The 21,329-nt window shown below is 40.4% G+C and overlaps 3 protein-coding genes across 3 annotated transcripts; 1 reads left to right on the top strand and 2 right to left on the bottom strand.

Moving 5' to 3' along the window:
- Positions 1-530: 530 nt before the first annotated feature.
- mxd3 (MAX dimerization protein 3) lies at positions 531-5,861 on the top strand. Its single transcript, XM_049585675.1, has 6 exons — positions 531-729; positions 1,381-1,483; positions 1,662-1,691; positions 1,818-1,932; positions 3,042-3,207; positions 4,441-5,861. The coding sequence occupies exons 1-6, from the start codon at positions 660-662 to the stop codon at positions 4,557-4,559; spliced, it is 603 nt and encodes a 200-aa protein (XP_049441632.1). The 5' UTR covers positions 531-659; the 3' UTR covers positions 4,560-5,861.
- Positions 5,862-6,006: 145 nt separating this feature from the next.
- Positions 6,007-14,593, bottom strand: prelid1a (PRELI domain containing 1a). The gene is made up of 6 exons (XM_049586195.1): positions 14,454-14,593; positions 13,757-13,881; positions 10,359-10,584; positions 10,148-10,261; positions 9,732-9,810; positions 6,007-7,621 (listed from the first exon to the last, which is right to left on the bottom strand). The coding sequence occupies exons 2-6, from the start codon at positions 13,846-13,848 to the stop codon at positions 7,500-7,502; spliced, it is 633 nt and encodes a 210-aa protein (XP_049442152.1). The 5' UTR covers positions 13,849-13,881; positions 14,454-14,593; the 3' UTR covers positions 6,007-7,499.
- A 758-nt stretch (positions 14,594-15,351) lies between these two features.
- Positions 15,352-20,541, bottom strand: npy7r (neuropeptide Y receptor Y7). Its single transcript, XM_049586194.1, has 2 exons — positions 20,305-20,541; positions 15,352-17,673 (listed from the first exon to the last, which is right to left on the bottom strand). The coding sequence occupies exon 2, from the start codon at positions 17,634-17,636 to the stop codon at positions 16,521-16,523; it is 1,116 nt and encodes a 371-aa protein (XP_049442151.1). The 5' UTR covers positions 17,637-17,673; positions 20,305-20,541; the 3' UTR covers positions 15,352-16,520.
- Positions 20,542-21,329: the final 788 nt, after the last annotated feature.

Here is a 21,329-nt window from a genome sequence, read left to right as displayed (position 1 = left end):
TCATATCTGCTGCTGTTGGTCATTTGCACTACATGCACATCACGTACATCCCATAGGCTCCTCTAACATGTACCTTGATCACTGATATTGTTACAGTATTGCAATACCATCATTGATTGTACGTAGGTTTGGATTATCTTCTTGAGTGTCCTGTCTATTAGGTTATACTGCTTAGTTTTATTCTTACTTGTATTATTCAAATTTAGCTTTCTTTTAGCTTTTAAAATGTATGGCATTAATACTGGGTGAGAGGGAAACAGCATTTCGATTCTTCTGTATGTCCTGCACATATCGTGAATTGACAATTAAAAAAAAAACAACTTTTGAGCTGCTGTATAATTGTCAAGTCGAATCAGTTTATCTTTATTGAACATTAGAAAGTGATTTTGGGGGTCATCTGGCACCATATCCCGGGCCAGATTAAATTGAGTATCACTGCTTTAAAAGGTCCTGTTTTTTAAGTTGGTCCCCGCCTGGTTGTATTTATGACAGTAGCGTCATGTCCGAGTTTACGCGGAGTACGTGAACGCAGCGCCAGTGTTGGGGCTCTGGATTGAGGACGTAGCACAGACACAGCTTCATCTACTTCAGGGCACCGACGCTTACACCACAGGAGGTTGTTTATCCGCGGCTGTTGTTTTATCCTAACAAACATCATAATGGACGGACATGTTTGCAACATCCAGGTGCTTCTCCGGGCTGCTGAGTTCCTGGAGAGGAGAGAGCGGGGTCAGTGTTTTATCCTAAGTGTCAGTGTACAGAGGAGGAAGTTGCTTATTGTTAAAACAACAAAATGCACAATGAAGCGACTCCAACTATGCATGCAAAACGTCATGTAGACACATGATACGGTGCATTTGTGCGAGAAATGATCGAGATTTTTGGTGGGAGGTTATTCTGGGCGATCTTTCTTATTTGACTCAGTGACCTACATATCGGTCCCATTATTGTACTCAAAGGCGCCAATCTGCTCCAGTTTGAAAATGAATCTGAGCGGCGGTGATCGCTCATCACGCTGAATGAAAGTGAGGCAGGGGAAAGCTCTACTATAAGTTTCATTCATTGTTTTCACATTACAGGCATTGTGTTGGGCATTTCTATTTGTGAGGCTGCCGGGAGCTGTTGTATAAGAGTGAATAGGTGGAGGGTGATGGCGCCAAAAACAAAACGTACAGCTGATTATGCTGATGACAGCAGGCTCTCCCTGTCGTCCCTCTCCTTTTATAATAAATAAAGATATATAAGTATATATAAATATAAATTAATCTGTTGTACTAGACTTCACTAACACTAATAATGTAAAAAAAATCTATTTAACATTGCTGCCTTTGTATTTCAGGTTATTGTCTAACTCAGCTGTGATGTATTTTTCCTGCACAGAAGCAGAACATGGATATGCTTCCCTCCTGCCCATCAGTCCAGATCACTCTGACAAAAGAAACAAACAGAAGAGCAAGAAGATCTCTGCAGCTGGTGGCAATAGGTGAGCATATTGCATAACACACAACTGACAAGAGGGTGTGGCTGCAGTGGGAAGTCTGAGTTTCAGTTTTGACATAGCACTTTTTTAAACATGAAAACCTCACTAAATGTGATTGCTAAGCAGCAGATATATATATATATGTAAGAGCTAAACAAACTGTGTCTTTCTATAACTGCAGGTCAGTTCACAACGAGCTGGAGAAAAACAGGTAAATAACTGCTCTAAGTCTGCCACAGCAGATTACTTCATATGATGGCAACAGTAAGAGGAAGCAACAATCGTAAACACCCTGTTTTCGCTTGCATTGATTAACAGCGTCTGTTGTTGCTTGCAGGCGAGCTCAGCTGAGGCACTGCCTGGAGCAGCTCAAGAAACAAGTTCCTCTGTCGTCTGACTCGATGAGGAACACCACGCTCAACCTGCTGAGACGAGCCCAACTTCACATAAAGGTAGGCACAGCGACACAGCATCGGACTGGTACAAGTCCTGGCTGAGAGCAAAGTGTGGGGAAAGTAAAATTAACTCTCAGATAGTGTTCTCAGAGGGGTGCACCTGTTAGACTAGAGCAGTGCTTCTCAAATGGTCTGCAAATCCATGTGTGCTGTATGGTTTTGTGATAACCACACATTATTATTATAATATATGAATTATTTTTTCACTGACTATCAGTATGTTGTGCACACCCATTGCACAATAAAGAGGAAAACTATCTAAAAAATGCAATTTAATTTAATGTTATTTAAAATAACCTTCATAGGAAACCTATTTGTCGCCATTTGCACATAGGTGTTATAAGTGTGTGACACATCACATTATCTTACATTATTTCCCATTTTAAAGGATGTGTAATTGGTGTTTTAATGTAATTTACAAAGTTAGAAATTAATTCTTGAATCATTTTGCTGATAAATATTTCATAAGTAATAGTTTGTTGTAAATTGTTATTTGATATTAGTACATAAAAAGCATTTTTGTCTTGATAAGAGTGACAACATGTTATAGAGGATATCGTGCACAGATATATATAGATATTCATGGCATTACATTATGAGAAGAGTGCATTATGACATGTTTTGGAGTTGACACGTGAAGGTTTGGACTTGAGACTTGCCTGATTTGACTCAGGACTTGAGGGCAAAGACTTGAAACTCTATAGTAGTGTTGTCTGTGTCTGTGCCTGTGTTTTCCACCTTTGATACGATACCTTGAGAAATATCACTGTCTGATACCACAGACATTGAGGGCGAACAATTTCAAATGATTATTAAAAGATAAATAAGTCTATAACATGGCATAACAGCAGAATGACTGTAGTGAACAACAAGAAGCGGAGTGAGAAAGAAACACAACTTTATAGTGACTTGTAACACAATGACTTGGTCCCATCTCTGATACCGTCTGCCTGGTAAATCATTTGCCATGTGTCTACTTTCCTGTGCATTTGCAATCAGTGCTTTGTGGTCTCCAAATGCTTGTCCCATCTTTGTTGTGTCTGAGGTTTGGTTTATGTTTTTAGTCCCCTGCTCACTTGTCTGCCTCTCTGCTGTCTCATTTCCAGAAGCTGCAGGAGCAGGACGAGCGTGCAGAGCAGCTGAAGGGCCGCCTGCGCTGGGAGCAGAGAGAGCTGCGGGTTCGGCTGGAGCAGCTGCAGAGAGGAACGGAGAGGATGAGGAACGACAGTCAGGGGTCCACCATGTCGTCTGAGAGGTCGGACTCCGACAGAGGTAGGTCTCTCAGACACAAGAACGGTCTCTCCTGATGTCTCACCTTTCTCTATACCTTAAAGTGTGGTTACAGATTTTGTTTCAGTTAGTACAACCGCACATCCAAACCATTCCAATTTTTGTCTTAATGGTATTGGAAGTTCCAGTAAGACTATATATAACAAAAAAACCTTATCCCAAATATTTCTATGTCTCTTAATGATTTGTAGATAATGCACTTTTGTTAATCATACATTAGCATGGACTACTTATTAATAGGAGTTTATGATGTCTGCATTTTACTAATGTTTTCTGAGCAGCATGAGTTGAACAAGAGCTAGTATATAGTATAGTATAGTATTGTGATGATGTGATTGTATTTCCATACCATCGTACAAAATTCTGTCGTCCAAATGAAAAGTCAGAAGTTAAATTGAAGAGATATCATTAAATTAGATAAAATGTACTTGTTAAAGGGGTAGTTTGGATTTTTTTGAAGTGCGATTGTATGAGGAATTTATCCAGAGTCAGTGTATTATCTACAGTAAATGACGGTCAGTGTGTCCCAAGTTTGGAGAAGCAGACAGGCGTACTGCAACTGAAGCTAAGTAATGCACTACTGCGGATGGGGGCAGAACCAAAATGTTTTTAACCACCTGGAAAAAGGCCCCCCTAAAACAATCTTTAGTGTACGCTATATTTTGAATATATTCTCAACACTTTACCTTGTGAGTGCCCCTTCTGATGGGGAATCAAAGCTGTTACCTATGCTGCTTTAAAGGTACCAGACTCCTTTGACATAAGCAGTAGCTTTAACTCACTGAACATGGGAGCTGTTGGTCTACCGCTGCCTCATTTAGTTTGCGTTTTTGTGTGACTTTTGTGTTGTATAGGGTTAATTTGGATTAACTAAAGTCATACAGTAACACAAACAAACTACTTATCGAGGCAGTGGAAGGCCAGCAGCATCTGTGTTCAGCGAGGTAAAAGTACTGTTTTGTCAATGGAGTCTAGTGGCTTTGAAGGCAGCATAGATGGCAGCTTCAGTTCCCCGTTGAAAAGGGTTGTCTGGCAGCGAGGTAGAGTGCTGAACCGATTTTTTTTTAGTGGCTAAAATACGTGTTGCTGCTGCTTAATATCATGTTTGATTGAGATCATATCACCCAGATCTAGTTTGTTAGCTCAGTTAGACAAGTGAATGTTCTCATATGTCCTTCCACTAATGGATTTGGTCTCTGGTCGCCCCCCTTACAGAGGACGTAGAAGTCGACGTGGAAAGCATCGTGTTCGACTGTGTGGACACTGACGGACTGAGCATTACGCACACAGGTGCAGACCACTGTTACTCCAGCATGGACAAAGCCTGGCTATGACAGCGTCAAACCTACGGTAACTCATTAAATGTCACCTGGAACAGGACGAGGAGGAAAACATTCCAAAAACAAAACAAAACAAACAAAAAAAAAAGCCAGCGGAGGAAGAGGGAGAAAGGAGGAAGATGTTACTGTACAACTGAACACGTTTTTTCTCCCAGAGGAAGTAACTGGACATTCTCTTTTCAACATACAGTCAGACAACAAGCTAAACGATAACGTCATGAATGAGCTGTGTCCATTTGCACTGAATAGCAGTTAAAATCACTGGGCTGGGATGGATGTAACATTACGCATGTATGTATTTTCTGGCATCAACCGTTGGTGGCATTTCTTTGCGAAGCTGCAGGGTGTCTGTTACTCACAATGACTCATACAGTTCTTCTCATTCATCTTTAAGGGCTTTTAAAAATCCAAATAAGGGCTTTTTTTTTTTAATTCAAACCTCTTAACTTATTCTTTACTACAGTATGTCTATGCTGAATTCTGCCTTAAATCAGATTTGGTCTAGTATTCCATACAGCTTTTTCCTTTAGCACTAAGTCCATATGTCACGTGTAACACGCACTTAAACATTTAATCTGTGCTTATTATTGTTCTTTTATGTGACTTCAGTAATGTATTTTTCTTCTGTTGCACAAAACGTCCACACGTAGCACTTGTCGTGTTTCAAAAAGATCGTGGGTATATCAAAATGAAAACAGTGAACTGAAATTAACTGGTCATATTTGCACATGGATACCTGGCAGTTAATATACTCTGTCAAATATTCATTTAGTTGTTTGTTTTTTTTTCTTTACACAACTCAGTCTGTGATTAAGTGCAAGAACTTTGATGCCTAAAATGTGAGCGCATGTGGAGAGTGGCACGATGACAGATCCAGTTTTATTCACTGCTAATACGAACTGGTATGCGTCTGACAAGTGTTCATTGTCACACCTGTGCAATTCATCGCTTGTGTCAGTTATGCATGCAACGACTTCACCACAGTCAGGCAGGTAATGTCTACTTGTAGTAATTATGCAATTTATGCTGTATTACAAGTATGTATCATATTCACTGCTATATATTTAATAACTGAAGGTGCTTTTTTCTGTACTTTTGTATATGCAAGATGCCTTATTACCTTTTAATAGTATGTATGCATTCATCTGTCTCTCCGCCCAGTAATATAATGTAGCATTTTTTTGTACTGGTGTAAGCTTTTTTTTAATTGAATAAATATTTTCTATATTTATGTGCCGTTTCGGATTTCATTCTGATGAAACTAAATGGTTCCCAGCTTTTTTCCTTTTCCTTGTGACCCTCTAAAACACAGTAATGCCTGTTGGTGACCCCTCTTAACCAGTTGCACTGTATTTTTGCCATCATAATTTGATATTGCAGCAATCTAGCAACCCCTCAGATATGTAGCTAAACAAATCCCACTGATTAAAAGATATCACAGTATGATTGTAACAAAGGAAGTGTCCCTTTATTGACAAGCTGATATTTGATTGATACAGGAAGAGCACATTGTTGCATGGGGTTGTGTCATCAGACCTAAGCTGAATGTACAATACATGTTCGCCTTTGTACATGCATCTAAATTAAGCTAAAGACATTGATGTCCATTGTGACCAGATCTTACCACTAATGCTAAATGAGTGTATCTTATCAAGCTATGACTGCCAACAATATAGACCCTTCTTCAGTCAGTGAAGCAATCAGTCTTGGTAGGATGATTAACAGGGTTCCTACGCAGGATAGAAAAGTATGGAGATTGATTTGAGTCATTTCCAGGACAGGATAAGAATGGAAAAGAAAACTGCATGAAAAAATACTTGTGATTCCAGTCTATTGTCCTTATTCTGTTCTATAGAATATAAAATTCACAATTTCTAAAAAATAAATTGATCATATAATCAGTGTTTTTCATGGCATTTGGAACAAGCAGCCAGAGAGAGCTTGATGTCCCTGAAAGCAAGGCAAGGGGTATGGCGTTCGACTGGACACACACTCCTATGCAGAGCTGCCTCTATGCCTCTACATACAGCCTGCAAAACAGCTCTGCCCGAAGCGCCTTAAACGGTTGCAAATCTGGACATCCGCCACCAAACTGCTTTGAAAACGTGGCGATATCTTTTAATTGCATATATACATAGCATCACAAATAATCAATTATTAAGCTTGTCTAAACACATAAGAGTTATGCAGTTATGTTATTAACAGAATAGTCATCTTTGTGTTAACTGTTGTCGCCATGGCAATTGAATAAACAAGGCTGCACAGATGCCATTTATTTAACTTTTTTTTTTAACTCATTCTAACTATTTGTACTCAGATGTCAAATATGATGTGAGAAATCTTCACAGAAGTCTGGAAAAGTAGAAAAGTTTGAAATGGAAAATGTGTAGGAACCCTGCATTAAGGTGTGGCTGGGTGAGCTGAACTAAAATATAACATGACAGCAACAAAACATAAAACAACAGACACATGAATTTGCATTGATCAGATATTCCGTGCTATGCTAATTTTAGCTTCTGAAGAAAAAGTCATTACAAACTGACATACTGAGATGAACAGAGTAAACTGAACGCTGTTGATGGGCACAGAGGTTGAACAAAGGTCTGAGGATCAGTGTCAAGGCAAAGTGCTATTATTATGTCATGGCACCCAGAGCCATATTCAACCATTCTTTAAGATCTATCTATGGTGATACTGAGATGACCTGGTATCAAAGGTACAATATACCCCAGGAGGCTGGAACAGGCTCTTGAAGCCAGCTCAGGCCTTTTATGGTCCACCCACCATTTCAGTTCCTTACTTCCTCATAGAGGCGTCGACCCATGACCAGGAACAGTTTGTCTTACCCTAATGCTCAACTGAAACATGAGGGGGAGGTAAGAGTAAAGCTGTCCCTGTATAAGCAGCAAAAGAGCCGATGATCTCTGTAGTGCGTCACACGTATTGTTTCTTCTGGGCCTGTGAGGCGAGGTCTTTGGCTTTCTCCTTAGCTGCAAGTGCCGTCTCTCTTGCTCGCTCCGTAGCAGTCTCTGCTAAGGTTCTGGATGGAGTTTCACCTACGAGAGTCCAAACATATTGGTTATCATATCGGTTATGTATGTATTTGTGTGAAAAATCTTTGCTATCACTTAATATTAAAAAATAAACAACATATGCTTTCGTAACATTTCAACTATTCAAAAAAAAAAAACTGCATTGACTTTCTGCTTGTCTGCGTCAGTGACAGGGATATTACCAAATGCACATCATTGCTTTGACAGGATACAGGTAGAGGTGGATACACTTTTAATACCAAACAAATATATTTTCTTATGTATCTAATACCTGTACTTTATTTGGACTCAACTGTAACAATAGTGACTGCATATTTGCAGCTAGGGCAGCACGATGTCAGATTTTTTTCTCCAAAATTATCGTGGCCAAAAGAATTCATGATAACATTACTATAATATCTTTTTTGGATGGTAAATGAATTAAACTCTCAATATGACCGTGGGGAGGAGAGAGAGAGAGTCTGTAACCATAACCGTACAAAATCTCACAAAAAGAGCAATTACACTTAATGAATAGTGAGAAGGCAACCAGATGGCGCTGGGGGAGGGAGACAAAGCGAGAACAGAAAGAAACAGAGATGGTTTACACGATATTATCATATGTATATTATTAACATGATATTAATATTCATATTTGTAAGAAATGTTTGCATTTTCGATTTTACAGATTTAAACTCACACTGAATTGACTTTTAAAAATTAAAATCATACTGTTAAGCTACTTTACTTTCAGTTTTAAAATGAACAAACCATTTTACGTGTACGGCCTCATTACAGCCAAACTAAATATTGTAACCTTGCAATAAAGACTCGGACTTGGAACTCCACATGTCAACGTTAACATACAACTGAAATTCCATGTAATGTACAAAAGAGTCATCTTGACCATTTGACTAAATTCCCAGAAGGTAAATGTTCCCCACCTTTTCTCTTATACCAACATTTGAAAGGTTTTAAGCAAGTTAAAGAATGACTTTGTTATTTTTAAACCTGGATTCTTCTACCAATGTTTTTGTGTCCAAGTGACTAATAGGAACAACTATTTAGAAATTGGTCCAGTGTTGAGGAGGACTGCTGCAGCTGTGAGATAGGCTATAGCGTGAACACTTGGGGCACTGTCAAAGTATGTCCACTAAAAGTGCTTTTTTTTTTTTTTTTTTTTGCCAATGACAGGCTCAGACTGATATTTTAAGTTTCTGACAACAGTAAGGATGGGATCCCTACAGAGACAGACCTTTTTGTGAAAGAGTAAGTTGACCTGAACAGCCTCGAAATCGGTAAAGCCAAACCCACCAGACTCCATTTAAATAAACGGTAATTGTATCATTGTAAAACACATTTCATACAGTCTACAGAAATAAAACCAAACTACCAAAAACTGTCTTGGTTTGTCTTTCCACTGTTCAGATCATGACCAACTCTGGTTTGGCTGAAATAAACCCTCAATTCACCCAGTTAGGGCTCTTTACACACTAAAATTACTGTTTATTTGAATGGAGTCTGGTGGCTTTGGCGAAAGTAATTTCAGGACTTGTTCTAGTTCAACAAAAAGGATCTTACTCTTAATAAAAAGGTCTATCCCTGTATGGGTGCTTTCCATTATGTTGTCAGACACTTAGAATAATAATCTGAGCTTATCAGTGGCAAAAGCAAACACTTTAGTGCATCTATATTGACAGTGTATGATTGCCCTGAGTGGTTACATTGCAGCCTGTCTCATGGCTACCAGCTGCAGCCTTTTTGCTCAGTACTGGTCCAATTTCAAAAATTGTTGTTCCCATTTGTCACGTCAACACAAAACATGGGAAAATACTAGGGTCTAAGTTGAATAATAGCAGTGTTATCTTTAAGCTTCCAAATCTCCAGTTTTTGGATTTGACTGATGCGTTTGCTCAATGAGAAGCGCAGAGTTTTTCCTTTGAACCCCATCAAACATTTGTCCATCTTGTAACTTACGTCTGCTAACCTAAATATTAACAACCTAGCTTGCATCAGAGAGCTTGTACTTCTTAATCAGTCCCTTATCATTGCAGTCACTAACATTGACCATGCCTTCATTCCACCAACTGATGCAAAGCACTAAAGGTTGACGTCATTATTACTGACAATTTACCTTGCATTTTGGCCAGCACGTATTCAAAGCCTTTCATGGTCTTTGTAACACTGGTCTTGAACCTTGCAAGACCAAATTCCTAGAAAGAGAAAACACAGAGTCAACCCAGATAAAAATACACCCACTTAGAGAGACAATAATGTGCCAGCAACCTATAACTCACATCAGCACATACTTACTAGCATACCTCCTCACAACCTGAGGACAATAAACAGTCACTCTGATTCTGTCATAAATAATTCAGACACCTAAGTCTTGGCAGACAGCGTCAACTGCTCGGCTGTTGCATCTTAACGCTGTGTATTATGTTTCCAATTACAGAATGAAAGATAGGTGGGTGAGTCTCCCCTTCAGACGCCCCACACCACTTTCCCTAGGCTGTTACATAGCGTGGCGCTCCACTTTACTCCACTGACCTGAATAGCTCTAGTGAGTCCATAGACATTGGAAGAGATCCAAGCTTCTCTTTTTATCTCAGTCCAGCTGCCATTGTCGGGGTTAATGTGGTACTCGCACCGCTCTTCCACAGACTGGGACAGAGAGAGGAAAAAACAAACAAAAGCAACATGAGGCCGTGTTGTTACTTTGTGCAATGCTGAGTGCCTATGGAAGCAAACGATGTGGTACCATGAGGCGAGCGTGGCTGATGTTCCAGGTGAGTGTGGTCATGGTCCTTTTCTGAGGGTCCACAATGGAGTCCTCGATGATGTACGCCGAGCTGGCCATGTGCTTTGGAAGGTACCGCTCCATCCAGCGAGGCGCTCGGCTTGTTTTGGTCAACAGACGTCTGGAAATGAGGCAGTTGGTTGGAGTGACCTCTCGGAAGATAATGTCCTCCGTCAAGACATGGTTACTGTGGGAGAGAAGGAAGAGCTTTGAATTAATACAAATCCTCTGTGGAGGGCTTATAAATACTTCTGTCCCTTATTTTATTCAGTTAAATAGTATAGTTTAGATTATATGTCACAAAATGGGAATAAATTCACGACACATTCCCAAAGCTCAAAGTGACATCTTCAAATTTGTTGTTTTGTCCAACCAACAGTTCAAAACCCAAAAGATATCGCATTTACAATTACATAGAAAAGCAACAAAAACTCATATTTGAGAAAATGAACAAGCAACTGTTTTGTTAGATAAAAGACTTCAAACAATAATTCAATTATCAAATTGTTAGAGATTTATTTTGTCAATTAACTGCTTGATTTGATCATTTCAGCTAGAGCTGTGACTAACAATTATTTTCACAATCAACTGATCAGATGTTTGATTTACAAAATGTAAAAAAAAAAGAAAAAAGAAAAACACCCATTACAATTTTCATGTTCATCACAAAGTTGACTTGTGCAAATGTATTGTTTTGAATGCCCATCGGTCCAAAACCTGAAGATCATGCAATCTACTATCATACATCTGTATAACTATCTATAATAACACTAAGAAAACCAGCAAATATTCACAACTGTGAAGCTAGGACAGGTGTATTTTCTTCATTTTTATTTGAAAAACAAACAGACAAACAAACAAAAAAGAACTGATGAGTGGTTTCATAAAATGTTTGCCTGTTGATTGCTCTAAAGATATATTGTACTAAACCTCGGTGGTGGAAGATATATTGAGTTCTTCAGCAAGAGTATCATCATCAGAAAGTGAAGTTTGTTATTATTGTTATTAATTTACCTCTATTAGTACTATGTTTATTAGTATACATATGTAGTTTTATTTACTAATTGTATTATTATTTACATTATGTGTTTCCCTCTTATTATTTGCACAGCCCTACTCTCTCCTGTCTCTTCTTTATCAGCTATAAATAGACACACACTCATTGGCATACACACAGGTGTCCTACATAATCACCCTGAGTACAGTAACAACAACTGGTTTGTATATCTATAGTGGCAAGAATACCATTATATCATCCTTGTTTGTTTTGTATATTCCCATTTCCGTCTACCACCATGTATGTATTGTATGTCAATAACTTGATGTTTAGGTGTTTCCCTTTGCACCAGTAAAAAAAAAAGAAAAAGTGAAGTCTGGTTAAGTCAGGTAAAGTCCTGAATTCATAATGTTACTTCAGTAGTTTCCATTTGTATGCCAATCAGTACTTAAAAAACAACTCCCAGGAGGTGGTGCTTCCACTACCAGCGTTATGCACCTGTGTGTCGCACACTGCCAGTGACTAAACTGAGATTGGTTACTTTTAACAGCCTGTCCATTGCTGCCTCATATACGCTGTAATGAAGGTCTATCAGACCGAAAGCTCAACAATAAAGTGAAAGTGTGTGGAAATCTTTTCTTCCACTGCAGTAGATGTACAGAAGTATCTGCACCAACATAAACTTAAAGAATTAACAGCAAAATAACACCTCAGGGGACAAAATTATATTACATCACATTACTGGACTATTATTACTGAAGCAGTGTGTCACACTTATCAGCTGACCATTTGTTTAATATGTAAAATCACAAGCTTCAAAGTGAAATGTAATGGAGTCGCAATATAACCCTATGGGCCCTAGGCATTTTTGGGGTATTTTTACTGCCTTTACTTTTAAGCTCAAATCACAGTCATTATAAAGGCTACATACACATGCTATATCTTGGGTTTTTTTTCCAGGACAATCTGGGCTAACCAGATTTGCCATCATTCCATGTCCTTCTATGTGCCTGTATTTTATATTAATTTTTATATCAATGAAAAAAAACAAATCCGTGTGACTAAATTCTTACATTTTTACATGTATCTCACCATAGCAAGTTGGAAAATGACATATTCTGCCATATATGAAGAGGGGAGACTCTCTGAAATCTGGCAATATAAGAACCATGATGCTGGAACATTCTGTCACTTCACAGCTGTCCAACCAAAACATGTGGTTTGTGCCAGGCGGACATGATTGCCAGTATTTTTTCATTATTGCAAGAAATTCCATTGACTCATTCACAAGTCAAAAATGTGTTTTATCTGAAGGAAACATGCAATATTTACATCTAAGATCATAGAAAAATAGTCAACCAAGTGCAATGATGTCCTCCAAGATAATATTTGCCACTTTGTTTGCAGTAAACAACGTTTGTTGTTGTTTTTCAGTTTCAGTTATATATTGAGGGGGGGGGAACACATGTCCCCCTTAATGTATATGGTGACTACGGCCCTGTCAGCATGCATAATTACGCTACAGTTGTCTGGGTGCGCAAAGGTGAAGTGGCTGGTCTTGTCATACAAAGTTTGATGGAGTGTCAACTGGACAATATGGAGGTATTTGCATCTTGAAAGCTGGACTACAAATGTGGATAGACAGGGAGAAACACACGCAAGCCTAAGACGTGGTAAAATACGATAATCCTCACTATATGAAGTGACTGATAACAAAATCTGTATAATGGATTTTGAAGAAATTCGTCAGGTTTTTATTTTGTAGACAATTAATCTGGATTTATAGCATGATGGGATGACAGCACAATGATGTGTGTTGTATCAGTGGAAAGCTCTGCTCCTGCACTTTCATGTAATATGCGTGGCATTTCTGTGCGAGCCTGCATTCGCGAGTAATCCATCCAACAGTAACGTGTGTGCGGAGCTGTATGAAAGCTCTGTTATACATTATTTTAGTGTAACTCTATCGTTTTTTTTCGCTGTGAAAACAAGTGCTTTGTCTTGTCGGAAAGCTACAATTCCGCTGTTTCACGTCATATGCGTGGCTTCTCGCTATGACGCACGGTCACTGAGAAAATCAATAGAGAAGAACGTGTGAATTTGGACGCACTATGCGTCGTTCGGGCCCATAGGGTTAAAGTACAGTAAAATAAAAATACTTAAGTAAAGTGACAAAAAAGACTTACTGCTTAAGTAAATACACAGTTACTTTCCATCTCTGTTTATACTTAACAGAGTGCAAATATTGAGACCAATGGTTGAGACACAATCCCAAGTATTTAAGCAGTGCAACCTGGATAAAGGACTTTATGCAAGACAAAAGGTAGAGAAGCATCCAGACGACCACTGATGGCCCCCTCACCTGTAAGGGTTGGGATATCGCTGCCAGAAAGCAACACAAACTTGGTCCCAAGTGCTTTTGAGCAAACCTGCGCAGCAGAAATACTTAACCATTGTGCCCTGTGTTTCCTCTGGCAGTCCGTTACCCTGTGGAGATGCGGAACAAACAAAGCGGGTTAGTTTGCTGCGTTTGGGTAACTTAGCTTACAAATAAACTCCGGACGACCCCGAGGCTAACTGCAAACACACAACAGCTATTTAGACGATTATGGAAGTTCGTGTTTGTGTACTCCATAGTATCAACAAGTAAGATAAATTATTTAAAAAGCAAACCGTTAATTATCTGACTTAGTTTGGCAGAGAAACGCATTTTCCCGAACTTTCCAGCTAAACTCTAACGTTACATGGCAGCTGTCAGTCAGCTAAAAATATATTACCGAGCAAACCCCACGCTGAGCTTTCTATCGTGGCTTATATGACATGCAATATGGCCAACACTAACAGCATACACCGATGAGCACGTAAACAGTAACTGGCTGACATCAGGTACACCGTTACTGTCACATTTGTCACGTCCGCACTCCTTAGCTTCCTCGATAGCATGAGCTAGCCTAGCATGAAGCTAACCTTATGAATGAATAGCACAGTTAGCACAGAGCTAGCTTTCACCGACGTTTAACTGACGAATTAACGCGTCCATAAAAGGCAAGGGTAGTTACCTGAATGGCGACAGCATTCAAAAGAGAAGTATTCGCATGTTAAACTCCTGTCGGAATGAACTTCACCGTGCGGCCACCAGCAATTCATGTCAAACGTGACTCGGACCTGAGGGAAGGTCAAACTCCGACGTCACATCCGGTAGGTGGAGCAAATGCGGCGTCCATTTTGAACACTAGAGGGCAGCAGGCGACTGTGCAAAATGCAACCACAGCATTTATTTGACGTCCGAAGAGTGGATTTAGATCAAAAATATTGAGTCAAATGTCATGTAATGCTGTCAAAACAACTAAAAATGGCATCTGAAAAGTGACAACCTTTAACTTAAAGGTAAAAAAGAAACAACAACATTATGGCAGTTAATCTGATTTTGCCTTGCTATTTTTAGAAATACAATTTATCCCCCTCAGCACTCTGTAGGTTACTTTGGGACAGATGGATAATCTCTTACGCGTACTAAAATCATCCCTGAAAATATCTCCAGTCTGCAGCAAAATCTTCACACATTAGCTCTCCATAGGTTTAATGCCATGGGTCTGAGCTCAGCGTTCGTCGGCGGGTAGTACCAATAAAGACTTAAAGCTTCTATAATAATATACAGTAGGCTACATAAAGGAATATAGGCTAAGCCAGGAAATCAGTGTGGGTGTCAAGAACCAGCATTACAAAACCAATACATACATCTCTGCTGTAAAAATGAATCACACTGAGTAGGCCACATTTGTCTGGTTGTTCATTGAATGCTTTATTGGCTGTTATTGACCCACTGGTTCTTTTTTGTTTGGTTAAAAATGAAGTCTGAATGTTTATGTGTGGGACTCTGATTCACTCCAATGTTGTGAGTGCATTGCTTCTAGTTTACTTTCCCTTAGACTGTCTTCCCATCAATAAATGGATTTTCCAGCTGTCAGGGTCAGAGAGTTGAAGTTTATCTTTCCTGTATTAGTCTTAAGTAAGGAGGGTACATGCACCACAGCATGGGCTACTACCCCCAGAAGTTTTGAGTATAGTCTACTTATGGTGTCGGCCTTCAATACTTGTTGTAATGTACCACTAGTTTCAGTTTTACTCTGCACCCATTACAAACATTTCCCTTACTCCGTCCTTACTTGAATCAACTCTGCCAAGGTCTGTTTATTTGAAATACAAAACATAATTTCTCCTGTTGGTCAAATGAACTCCGGGAGTTATGTGCGCAGCGGGTGCTCAGTATGTGTGCCCAGAGGCTGTGTGGTTGATGAATGTTCCCGTGTTTATTATTAAAAGACCACCAACAAAGGACACTTCAGCAGCCAAGTGTAGAATAGCATGTTTCGTCTTCTTCCAAATCCCCTTTTTACATATTCTCAAAGCAGCTGCCCAAAATCATTTGACGAACATATCAAGAACTCACACACAGTTCAGTGGGTTTTGATCCCATTCATTGGGACGCAGAGTCGTGCTGGCCTATCTAATCCTGAACAGCTGGTTGCCAGGTGAACACAATTAACTTCCTGGTTGGACAGAAAATAGACTCCTCTGGATTCCTTGGACGAGGATTCAATGTTACTCTGCGAGAACGTTGGAATTAATCCGAAATGCCGCATTTGGATTAATTAAGCGGAAGTCATCCAAAAAAAAGAAAAACAAGTGTGAAAAACAAAACTTGTTTAAACAGTCACAATAATCACCTTCATCCCCTCAGTTAGTAAGAACACATTAATAGCCTCAGACGGTGTATGCAATGGAGTGCATAATTAATTGGACATTACTTACCAACAAGAGTTCTGCATTACAGGAGACACATAATACATTGTAACAAGTTAATTAACACCCTAGTAAACATCTTAAACACATATTTGAACAGGTTTGACAACTGTATTTTCACTAGTACCATTCACAAAGGAAAGAAGAGCCTTACATAAAGCAATTTGCATGCAAAGCTTTGAGCCCTCTCCAGTGACATGGATACTCAAGATCAGGCCATTCAAGTCAAAAGGCATCTTTTTTTGAACCACAGGCGCCACAAACCAGAGCTGCGTTCGCTGTGTTCAGTCACATCCTACAGGCTTTTTGAAATTGTGTTTATTTCATACAGCAGTCGGAGGGTGTCCGCCATTACGGCCATTCAGAGTCAGCCTTCTTGTGGAGCGTGTCCTGAACGAGCCCTCAGGGTGGAAAGAATCTGGCTTATCCTCGCAACGGAAGACCATGAGGAAGCCATTCCTGTAGTTTTTATTCATCCACCCGTACAGGACGGGGTTGGTAAATGTCGAACACATAGCTATGATATGGAATACTGTGTATATCAGTTTGTACTCCTTAAACCTGAGCACCAGGTCCAGATCACTGGCCAGCTGAAACACATGGAAAGGCAGCCAGCAGATAGCGAACACCACCACCACCAGCGCCAACATCTTGGTGGTCTTTTTGCGGCGGTTGATGCTGTCGTTGCGGCTGGACGGGCTGATGTGATTCTTCAGTTTGACCCAGATGCAGATGTAAGCGTAACTGATGATGGCTAAAGGAAGAATGTACTGTAGGAGCAGCATTGAGAGGCTGTAGATGACTCCGTCCCTGCCGGTCCCATGGGGCCACTTCTCAGAGCAGACAGCGATACGCAGGTTGATGGAAGGGATCTCTTCATAGCGGTACTCTCTGAAGATGGCCAGGGGCGCTGCCAGGACAGCAGACATAGTCCAGGTGAATGCCATGATGAGGAAGCTGGAGTGCCATGTGAGGCGCCGGCCAAGGTGGAAGACGATGCAGCGATAACGCTCCAGAGCAATGACAGTCAGGGTCAGGATGGATACATGCACACTCAGAGCCTGGGCAAATGGCACCATGTGGCACAACACAGCCCCAAACTTCCACTCATCTAGCAAAGTGTAAACCAAAGTGAAGGGCAAGCAGAGAGTGTCCACCAGGAGGTCTGCCAAAGCCAGGTTGGCTATGAAGAAGTTGGTCACTGTTCGCATGTTTTTATAGCGAGTAATCATGTATATGACAAGAGCGTTCCCCAGCAGCCCCAGCAGAATGATTAGGGAGTAAGCTGTGATCAGAGTGATCTGGACTCCAAGGTGCTTGGTGATGTCTGTGTGGAAACCAGGTGGGTGTAAACCCAGGCTGTCGTTAAGTAGAAACCAGGGCTCGGTTTCAGCAGTCTCCCCTTCGCTCGTGGCGTTGGATGTGTCTGGTGGGCTCATTTTATTGGTAGATGCCAGATTGAGGCTGTGCCGACACCTGAGGAGAAAAAACACATACAAAGAAATGATTTTCTGACACAAGCCGGGCAGAGTAGTATTCCCAGCAAGCTCTGAAAAGAAAACGCCAAAGGTATTCATTGTGAAAAATACTTCAGCTTGAGGTGTTTTTGTTTATTTCTCACTCTCCTCTCCAAGGTAGGATTCCTAACTCGCCTGATGTGCATTTCAAGTCACTGCCAACACCTCTGTCGGATATTCATGCTGCCACCAGTCATTTGTTTTCAGCAGGAGGATGTACCACAAGCTTCCATATGTATCTCTCCTATGTGCAGGTGTCCCAAACAACAAGTGTGAGTGTCTGAAGCAGCAATATGATCCCTCGCCGGCTTCCCATTTCTTCTTTATGCTCCAGTGCCTAACAAAGAGGAACCCTTGCTGGGTTTGAACCCTGGGTCTCTTGCCTCCCCATCCATTCTCTCCTTCTCTTTATGCTCTACCATACTCTCTAGCATTTAAAGAACAAACCATTTATTCTCAGTATAGAATGAACTGCAAGAGCTTTGACAAAAGCCAACCTCTAATGAAATGTCACTAAACCAAACCAATACACAACTATTTAATTACTCTCTTCATATCACCTGGAAGGGGTAGTTTGCATTATAAATGTCACACTGTTATTAAATCCATTTTGTATTTAACGTGAGAATAATGAAACAGTGCAATTTAGAAGATAAGAGTATTCTCTAATGTATGCAGCCTAATTATTAGAACAATTTCCTAAGATTGCGTTGAGGAAGTGGATGTTCTGAAAAGCTCAGAAAAAGAAATCTGCACGCCAGTAACAGAAGATAATCAACAGAAAATCATCTCTCTTTATACACACTTGTTCCAAACCCCTTCCCCCCCTTAAAAAAACAGAACATATTTCTACGCAGAGCTATTTATGTTGAAAATGTCTTTGCCTGTGGCCAGGGTACAAGTATTTGTTTGGTTATAGCATGCAGTTTTTCTGAGGGACACGAACACCTGTGCCATTATAAAGGCTAAAGGAAAATGATGAAGGAAGCAATGTGATCATGAGGAGTCAGGCAGTTCAAAGCTACATCATTAGAGCCGCCGACTGCTCTCAAACACAGTCTGCATCTCATAAAGAGAATATTGTGTGGTGTGCCTAATTTCTGACAGAAAGATCAGCCCTGGTTGTTACACAACAGCATGTTGGTAAGGAAAATATTCTCTCTTTTCAGTACTTCCTGTAGTTCATTATCTTGTCATTTCTGTCAATTTACCTGCGAGACGCTGAGAGCTGCTGCTGAATACAGAGAGGACATTTTGTCATGGCATGTATAAAAACTACTCTCAGTGTTTGACTGCGAAATCTCCGCATCCTCATTAGATGGATGCTAACTGCATTAAGTGGCATTAGACCCAGACACAGGCTTTTAACAAATCTGCAGGACTCATTTTAAGTCCTAAAAACTGGAAACTTTTGTTTTTCGAGTGCTCAGACTTTGCAATTTTTATTAAGTTTTCTTCATGGAATTACTGAGACACCATTTAGCAAGAGGTCATCACTTTGGTGACAGACACTCTGGGGATCCTGTAGCCTATTTTTTGACAGACCATCAGACACACCACAGCTCACTGACAACTCTCTCCTAAATGGCTTCACTTACAATTAAATATCCTCTCATGGAAAAGCATATGTATGCTTAATGAACCATATTATCCTCTCTGCAACTGACTTTAAGCATAAAAGGGCCTAGACAACAAGTGTGTAGGCTACGCACAGTCTGTGTGTGATGCGCCTCTGAGCTGCTGTGCATATTGCAGAAATTAAAACAGCCTCTGGGTTCCTGGAGATTAAGGTACACATTATAAAATGTCAGGCCTAAAGGAGAGGGAAGAATCACGGATATAGAACCTACACACTGTGAGTCATTAAATGACTTGCAGGATAACTCTGAATCTATAGGGATCAAATTGTGGTAATGGCAACTACAGTGTTGCAGTGCCAATGAAATAAAAAGCATGCATAGTCTGCCTGTGCCCTCTGTCACCAGAGCAGACAGCCACACAGGAGCACGCAGTGGGGATTTATCGGGCAGACTGCAGGCGACATGTGCACTTTGCAAAGCATCAGTAATTTGTCAAAGCACCCTTTCTGATCAGCGATGGTAATCCATGACTTGAGGCGAGCTGTCATTGAGGAATATGTAACCACACACCTGCTGGGGCAAAACACAAAAAAGAAAAACAAAAAAATGAACCGGATTCTGGTGAACTCTGCGCACTGCCATCAAATTATGAACACATACCGTCGTGCGTAATTTGTCGCCATTTGTTTAACTTACTGAATAGTGCGCATTCAAATGTCTCCAAGTGAGCTCCCAAAGATTATTCAACCGGCTAGACATGTGCAAATCGCTTGCCTCCAGCGCAAATAGTCACCTGTAGTAGCCACGTAATCTGGACACTTGTTCCTTTTCAGATGTTCCTCTCGTATCCAAATTACGCACATTTAACAGTTTCAGCAACTACAGGTTACGTTACGCAAACACCAGAGAATGCAATGTCTTTCTCCTCAGGGATACATTTGTCACTAAAGTAGCATCGCAATATCCATTTAAAGTCTAAATGAACGCTATCCACACATTAATTGACTCACCTTTCCCACTATATCTCCTTTGGCAAAGCAGTCTTCACTCGAGAGTGGCGTGGAACAAGGGGGGAAAATCCCGAAGCTCCTCCCAAGCTGTAGCGCCTAGTGCGCATCTTGTGGCTCAACTGTGCGTTCCTGAGGCAGGTCCACAGGATCCAGTGTGAACGTCCTAATCAGTGCCAGGGTCTGTCACTGGAGCCCTGCGCTTGCTTCGCGGATCACATTTTAAAGTGCAGGCGTCGATGTTATTTCATTTCCACTGCATTACATGGAGAAAGAAATGTAATTAAATATCACAGAGTGTCACGTTAAAGTGCCAACGCAGAGTTACGTCACTGAGTTGGTTTTATCTCCATTAATCATCTGTGTTTAAATCCCAGACAGGCTTTGGGGCTTCTTGTTCGAAATCTTATTCATGTGTACAACTTTGAATGAACTTTGGAACAATTCAGGATTGTAAAGCAAATCCACATATATTGCTTTATTTGAGGCTCCATCATTGTCACAGCTGATCTAATTTCAGCAATCACATCAGCAGCACTAAAACTAAACTGTTTTGCTGTTGTGCAACAAGCCAGTGTTGCCAGATAACTGCATGATATCAGTGTTGGATTTAGCTGGGAAGACAGAGACACAGACCTCTCACAAGTTGATTTCTGCGAGCCTCAGTGACACCCTGAAATAGCTGATAGCATTGTCATGCACTTGAATAAGGTTTGGATAGGAATTCAATCAATATTTTAATATTCTGGGTGTGTCATTCACCTGAATGATTTCAATTCCTGTGGGAGGTTCTGAATGAATGAGGTTATACTGCAGTGTGCCTGGAGCCATTTTCCCTTCATACAATGTCACAAAGCTATGGGAGGTTTGTGAAAAGATAGTTGTCAGGACATTTTTCAAGGCTGATTTTGCTGTTGTGCACAGTACTAGCCATTTATTTTCAAGGATGCAATAAAATCCCAAACCCACTCAGCAGTTACCTTGAACTAAGTGCGATTCACAGTCTTGTTAAAAATAGACACAATAAG

The sequence above is a fragment of the Epinephelus fuscoguttatus genome, linkage group LG9 (genome assembly GCF_011397635.1).
Source record: "Epinephelus fuscoguttatus linkage group LG9, E.fuscoguttatus.final_Chr_v1".
Lineage (NCBI taxonomy): Eukaryota > Metazoa > Chordata > Actinopteri > Perciformes > Serranidae > Epinephelus > Epinephelus fuscoguttatus.
The sequence above is the reverse complement of the archived record's forward strand: the minus strand, read 5'-3'. Positions and strand labels throughout refer to the sequence as shown.